Source organism: Arachis duranensis, chromosome 9 (genome assembly GCF_000817695.3).
Source record: "Arachis duranensis cultivar V14167 chromosome 9, aradu.V14167.gnm2.J7QH, whole genome shotgun sequence".
Taxonomy (NCBI): Eukaryota; Viridiplantae; Streptophyta; class Magnoliopsida; order Fabales; family Fabaceae; genus Arachis; species Arachis duranensis.
The window spans coordinates 67600712-67608113 of record NC_029780.3 but is presented as its reverse complement, the minus strand read 5'-3'; the positions used below and the strand labels follow the sequence as shown (position 1 = coordinate 67608113).

The window sequence follows — 7402 nt, the reverse complement described above, 5'->3', positions numbered from 1 at the left end:
ATGCTGCTCTGCTCATCCGGCGTTGTCCTTTCCCCCAGCTGGTCTGATTTGGCTGTCTTTCTTCTCCTGCTGGTCTGGTCTGGTCCCATTACATCTCTGCTAAAGGTAACTTTAGTTTATTTGAATATTGTTAAATATGTTGTTAGTTGATAATCTTAGCTGAGATATTGAACCTTGATTCTGCTGATATTGTGGTTGAAAATACTGTTAGTTGATTATGCTGATGTTGTTGTGGTTGAAAGTATTGGTGTGTAACATGGTTGATTATCTGATTTTTTGGTTATTTAGAGAGTTGATAATTTTATTCTATTTTTTTTCTGGGTTTTATTATTTTGATTATATTTTTTGCACTTTTTTGGGTGATTTTGAAGGTGATAGTCGCTGTCCTCCTATTTATGTCATGCTGCTCTCTTTTTTTTCACTCTTTACATCCTTCTATCTATTCTCGTCTCCTGCAGAAATTAGTCCAATGGTCAATTACCAGAAATATTGGGTTAATTTTGATAGGCGTACTCCTGAGTTTAGGAAGTGACTCGATAAATTATTTTTGGATATTGCCTTATCTCAACCCGGTGTGAAAAATCAAATACATTGTCCTTGTCCCAAATGCAACAATTTTTTGTTCAAATTTAGAAACGAAGTTCATCATCATGTGCGCCAAAGAGGAATAGTGACCTCTTATAAAACATGGGTGCATCATCATGAGATACTTCAAGATACATCCCCTATAGATGTGTCTGATCTAAATCAAATTGATTGTGAAAGAGAGAATGATTCTGCCACTTATGAGATGTTGTATAACATCTTTAGAGGAGAAACACTAGGGAGACGCCGAGAGATTTTGCTACCAACGTAGATGACAATATAGAAGAAGAACCTCATCTGAGGGCAAAGAAGTGGAGGAGGCTAATGAGGGATTATGAGCAAAGCCTATATCCAGACAGTGGGATATCAAGGTTATCTTTCATTGTCAAGTTGTTTCAAATGAAATGTCACTATGGATGGAGCAACAATTCATTTAATGCTTTGTTGCTCTTTCTAAAAAGCATATTTCCAAAGGAAAAATCTTGTCCAACTTCATTTTATGATGCTCGAAAAGTGATTCGAGATTTCGGATTAGATTACGAGAAGATATATGCTTGTGTGAATGGTTGCATTTTTTTTCGGGGTCAAGCATATGCTGATCTTAATGAATGTCCAAAGTGTAAGAAATCTAGATGGGTGAAGGGGAAGGGGAAGGGGAATGAAAAGGATGACCCTCGTAAGAAGGTACCCCAGAATATACTAAGATACTTTCCGTTAAAACCTAGGCTTCAAAGGATCTTCATGTGTGAAGAAACAGCGGTAGCAATAAAGTGGCATAAAGAGAAACGACTTGACGATGGAGTCCTAAAACACCCAGCAGATTCGATGGCATGGAAGAAATTTGATGAGGAGCACGAATGGTTTGCACGTGATGCTAGAAATATCAGGCTTGGAGTTGCTAATGATGGATTCAATCCGTTCGGTAATATGAAGATTTCCTATAGTAATTGGCCAGTTATTCTCATTCCATATAACTATCCTCCATGGATGGTTTTTAAACATTCAAATTGGATGTTATCTCTACTTATTCCAGGCCCTAAATCCCCTGGCAATTCTATTAATGTATACTTAGAACCGTTAATTGAAGAGTTGAAAGAATTGTGGGAAGAGGGTGTTGAAACATTTGATGTGGTGCAGAAATGGAATTTTAAGTTATCTGCTGCAGTTTTATGGACAATAAATAATTATCTAGCTTATGCCATGTTATCCGGTTGGAGCACTAAAGGTGCACTAGCATGTGCGTATTGCCACAGAGAAACTAGTTCTAAAAGGCTGAAACATAGACACAAGCATTCCTATATGGGTCATCGCCGCTATTTGCCGCATGATCATCCATGGCGAAGAAAGAAAAGTTCTTTTGACAATACCAGAGAACTTGGGGAAGCACCTAAGCCACTTTCTGGTTATGATGCCCTAGAAGAATTCAAGACTTTTGAACAAACGGAGTTTGGAAACAATACTAAAAAGAGAAAGAAGTCTGAGCATGACAAGGTGGCTGGAAATTGGAAAAAGAAAAGCATTTTTTTTAATTGCCTTATTGGAAGACATTATTGTTACGTCATAATTTAGATGTAATGCATATAGAGAAGAACGTCTTCGATAATATACTGGGTACACTGTTAAATTTAGATGGAAAGACAAAGGACAATCTTAATGCACGACTTGATCTTCAACTTATGGGTATCAAGAGAGTCCTTCATCCTCATAGAGTGGGCAACAAGTTTGTGATGCCGATAGCCAAATATACATTGTCAAAGACCAAGAAGGAGAATGAAAGGCAACTACTTTGTCAATTCTTGAAAGAACTCAAGTTGCCTGATTTGTATTCATCAAATATTGGAAGGTGTATGCACATTGAAGATTGCAATATTTATGGCTTGAAGAGCCATGATTGCCATGTCCTAATAGAACGGCTGTTACCACTTGCAATTTGTGAGCTTTTACCCAAAGAAGTTTGTGAACCGTTGATACATCTAAGTATTTTCTTTGGAGAGCTTTGTTCCAAGGAATTGAAGGTGGACGTTCTAGACAAACTTGAAACCCAGATTGCAATAACACTTTGTAAATTAGGGACGATTTTTCCTCTGGTGTTTTTTTGATGTGATGATTTACCTAACCGTTCATCTTGCCCATGAAGCTAAGTTAGCTGGACCAGTTCAATATCGCTGGATGTACTCTATTGAGAGGTTATCCCTTTAGAATTGACAACAACTTAGAATCTGCCTTATAATATTCTATAAGTAGGTTTTTAACATTCCTTAAAAATTCAATTTAGATATTTGCGCACACTAAAGAGTTATGTGGAAAACAAAGCACGTCCTGAGGGGTCAATATCTGAGGGTTATATCTCTGAAGAAGCAATGACCCTTGTGGGGAGATATTTGGATGAAAATTCTAAGATTTCTGACCATGGCGAGAATGAACCTATGCAGGGATTAGCTGTGTTCAAAGTACTTGGCCAATTTAGTTGTAAAGGGGCATACAAGGAACTTAGTATCTTAGAGCACAGAGAAGCTCAATTCTATGTGCTGAAGAATTGTGAAGAAGTTCAACCATGGGTTGATGAACATATGGCAGATTTAACAAGAGAAAATCCAAGAAATCTGCAGAAAAGGCATAAGGATCAATTTGTGAAATGGTTTGAAAGGAAGGTAAATGAGTAAACTTTGATAATTGTAGAATTGAAGAGTGTCTTGGTAGTATTTAGTTTTAATCGCTATTCATTAATGTAGATTTCAGATCTACACAAAGTAGGGAGTACACGGGTGAATAATCAACTACTTTCTCTAGCAAGAGGTCCTGATCGTCGTGCACATTTCTACAAAACATGCTATCAATGGTTTTACATTTCGTAGCAAAAACTATGAAGTATCTTTGAAGACTCAAAATAGTGGAGTAGTTGTGAAGGGAGATGAATTGACTGGGGGTGTGGATTATTATGGCATGTTGACTGATATTATTGAGTTAGATTATGTCGAAAAACATAAAGTGGTCTTATTTAAGTGTGAGTGGTTTGATGTTCCCCCAGTAGGACGAAATCAAAGTAGGGGATATTGTAAAGATGAGTATGGATTCATAAATGTGGATGCCACATATGTTAGATATAAGGATGAGCCTTTCATTTTAGCATGTCAAGCTGAGCAAGTATACTATGTAAAGGAAATTAAAAAGCCTAATTGGTGTACTGTTGTCCAAGTAAAGCCTCGCAATACATATGATGTGCCTGAGCAAGATATTATGCAAGAAGAGGCATGCCAACAAGTTGAAATGGGAAGCTTTAATCAAGTACCATCTTCGGGTGATATCAATTTGTTGATGGAATTGGGCAGAGGTGACATAGAAGGATCAAGTGTGGATGTGCCCATGTCTATAGAAGAAGAAGAAGAAGAAGAAGAAGAAGAAGAAGAAGAAGAAGATTCAAATGATAGTGATTGACTTCTTACTATTTTTATTTTGGGGATCACAAGATATTTACAATTGCTAAATTATCCACTTTTTGTATAGGATGGTGATTGACTTTATCAACTTTTTGTATAGGATGGTGATTGACTTTATCCACTTTTTATATAGGATGGTGATTGACTTTAAAGTAGTTAAATTTTAGGAATTCACATCATATTTGCAATTGCTAAGTTATTCACTCTTTGTTCCATTTGTGTAACTTTTTTGAAAAGTATAATATATTTTGAATCATGTCCAACTTTTATTGATGTGCTTTGTTTTGTGTAATTGTGTATTAAATGATGTAGATATTTTATTATTTCATTTCTTTAATGTTATCTCTGTTAACTTTACAACAAATAGGGTTATCAAAACAAAGACAAATGAAAAATTGGAATTGCCGATCTCTTTGGAGAACTTAGCTCCTAATGGCATCCATGCTGATCTGTTTGCATCTGAAGTGGGTATTGTTACAAGACAAAATGCTTCTTTGGATGTAGAGAAATGGAGCCTAGTTAGAGATGATGTCAAGCAAAAAATATACGACCTTGTTTTGGTAATATATATTTATATTTTCTGCTATTATGTATATTATAGGGTTTATTTCTGCTAACTAACTTTGACAAATCTTATGTAGGAAAAGTTTGATATAGCAGATACGCAAGTAATACGCAAAATGATTTTAGCTAAGGCTAATATATGTTATCGAAGTTGGCGCTCAAGATTGCGTGAGCACTATGAGTTGTATCAAACTGATGAGGAGCGCCTTCAAAATCCACCAAACAATGTTCTACCAAAGACATGGGAGAATTTAGTGTCCTACTTTGGAAGTCCTTCTTTTCAGGTTTGAATTTTTCATTGTGACAACTATTGAGGTGTTCTTATGTTGTTTTGCTATTTTAGGTCAATGAAATAATTATAACTTAACTCCTTTTCTCTTTTGTGAGTTTGGTCTTATATAGGAAAAAAGTTTAAGAAACAAAGATAATAGAAAGCATCATGTTATACTACATATTGTTGGTCAAAGGATATTTCAAGTTGTTAGACGTGATCGGGTAAATAGTCTTAAAGTTTAAAATTGGTCTTATATTTTTTGCTATGCCACGTTTGCACTTAACTACATGTTATATTTTAAACTTCCAAAAACTTTGCAGTGCCATCATAGAACCGGTGTCGAGCCTGACATTCAAGAATTATGGCAAATTACTTATCAAAAGAATAATGGAGAATGGGTCAATGAAAAAGCTAAACAAATTGATGTAACATTACTAACCTTTTCCTTTTTCTGTTGCATGGAAGTTAAATTTTATCTTCATTTTCAAATCACAAATTGGATTGTGCAGGATGATATTAGTTGTATGCTCGATGAATCCTATGATTCAGAAAATCCTCTCACTCTAAATGAAGCTTTTCTACTTGTGAGAGGTGAGAAAAGTGGTGCAAGTTATGGCATAAAGGCTCCAAAGTCTAAGTTAAGGATTCAAGCACAACTTCAAAAGGCAATGCAAGACCGTGAGGAGCTAACAAAGGAAATAGATGTGCTCAAAGAAAAATTTGAAGAGCAACGAACACGGCAAGAGGAAGAATTAGCTCAAATGAAAGCTCAATTGGAAGCTCAATAAGCTATTGTGAACTCTCTCATAGCACGCTTTGACAATGACACAAACTAGACCCTAAAGGTACTCCTAAAATTGCTTATGGTTTTAATACATTTTTGTAGATGATTCCCATTTTATATTAGTATACTTTAATTTGTATATGGATTTATTTATCACATTTTACTTGTGTCATGGTAGAAAAATGACAAATGTCCTATTATTTAGTTTGATAAATTTGGTTGGGTATTGGTTGAGACATAAGTTGTGAATTGGTTGTTTTTGTTGGAACCGTAAACAGTGGAAATATCCAAGTTTTAGGGGAGGTTCTGCCAAAATTTTTCTAAACGTTTTGTATAAAACTTAGTGGAAAAATTATAATTAGTGTTACATCTTGTTTCTAATTGTTTCTTTCGGTTTTTCTTATTTACATGAGTGCTGAAATGGTGATCATATGCTACCTTGAGGGCTCAAGAATATTTTGATGCATAGAGACACTAATTTATGTTAGAACTTTTATGTTTTGGTTGAACTTATATATGCAAGACATATAACTTGTAGAACTAATCAATGTACTCACTAATGTTATTTTGTTTGAAAACAATTTTAGCTAAAAGGATCTTGTTTGACTTATGTATGTTTTTGCATATTATATAGATGTAAACTTGCTTATTAAAGTAGTTAATATATTAGTTAATTTAAAAAATAATGTAGTAAATTATGCATGTAATTTGTATTAAAAAAATTGTTACAAAATAATTAATTTGCTTTTCTAACTAAAGAAAAAGATGTTACAAAATCATGTTACATTTTGTAACAAAATTTTTTGATAGGAAAAAAATAGATTGTCACGAAAAATACTTTGAAGATCAAAATTTGTTACCACTTTTGTAACGGTTTCTGGTTTTTTGTTTCAAAAAAAATTGTTACAAAATATCATACGGAATTGTAACGGTTCCATTTTTCGTTACAAAAACATTTTGTAACGGGACTTACTGCAACGGCCACTTTTTTTTGTTACAAAAAACTTTTGTTTCAAAATTTTAACGTTTTGTAACAATTTTTTTTTGTTACAAATACGCTTTTTTCTTGTAGTGCTTGCATGTTTGGTGCACGAAATTGTGATCATCAATAGCGCCATCAACATGGTACGCTCAATTGCAAACTCAAATTTTTATCACAACTTTGCACAACTAACCAGCAAGTGCACTGGGTCGTCCAAGTAATAAACCTTACGCGAGTAATGGTCGATCCCACGGAGATTGTTGGTATGAAGCAAGCTATGGTCATCTTGTAAATCTCAGCCAGGCGGATTCAAATGGTTATGAATGATTTATGAATAAAGCATAAAATAAAGATAGAGATACTTATGTAATTCATTGGTGAGAATTTCAGATAAGCGTATGGAGATGCTTTGTCCCTTCCGTCTTTCTGCTTTCCTACTGTCTTCATCCAATCCTTCTTACTCCTTTCCATGGCAAGTTGTATGTTGGGCATCACCATTGTCAATGGCTACAGTCCCATCCTCTCAGTGAAAATGTTCAATGCGCTCTGTCACAGCACGACTATTCAGCTGTCGGTTCTCGATCATGTCGGAATAGAATCTAGTGATTCTTTTGCGTCTGTCACTAACGCCCCACAATCGCGAGTTTGAAGCTCGTCACAGTCATTCAATCCTTGAATCCTACTCAGAATACCACAGACAAGGTTTAGACCTTTCGGATTCTTTTGAATGCCGCCATCAATTCTAGCTTATACCACGAAGATTCCGGTTAAGAAAT

General features: G+C 35.0%; 1 protein-coding gene across 1 annotated transcript; it reads left to right on the top strand.

Annotated features, from left to right (window-relative positions):
• LOC107465852 (uncharacterized) lies at nucleotides 1–2154 on the top strand. The gene is made up of 3 exons (XM_016084824.1): nucleotides 1–105; nucleotides 147–206; nucleotides 811–2154. Exons 1-3 carry the CDS (start codon nucleotides 1–3, stop codon nucleotides 2152–2154), a joined length of 1509 nt encoding a protein of 502 aa, XP_015940310.1.
• Nucleotides 2155–7402: the final 5248 nt, after the last annotated feature.

What these genes read in the sequence shown, in the direction of transcription:
- LOC107465852 (XM_016084824.1), top strand. Translation starts at nt 1, where the DNA reads ATGCTGCTCTGCTCATCCGGCGTTGTCCTTTCCCCCAGCTGGTCTGAT. An exon ending in CCATTACATCTCTGCTAAAG is followed by an intron (nt 106 to 146) that starts GTAACTTTAGTT and finishes ATATGTTGTTAG; the next exon opens with TTGATAATCTTAGCTGAGAT. An exon ending in ATATTGTGGTTGAAAATACT is followed by an intron (nt 207 to 810) that starts GTTAGTTGATTA and finishes TAACATCTTTAG; the next exon opens with AGGAGAAACACTAGGGAGAC.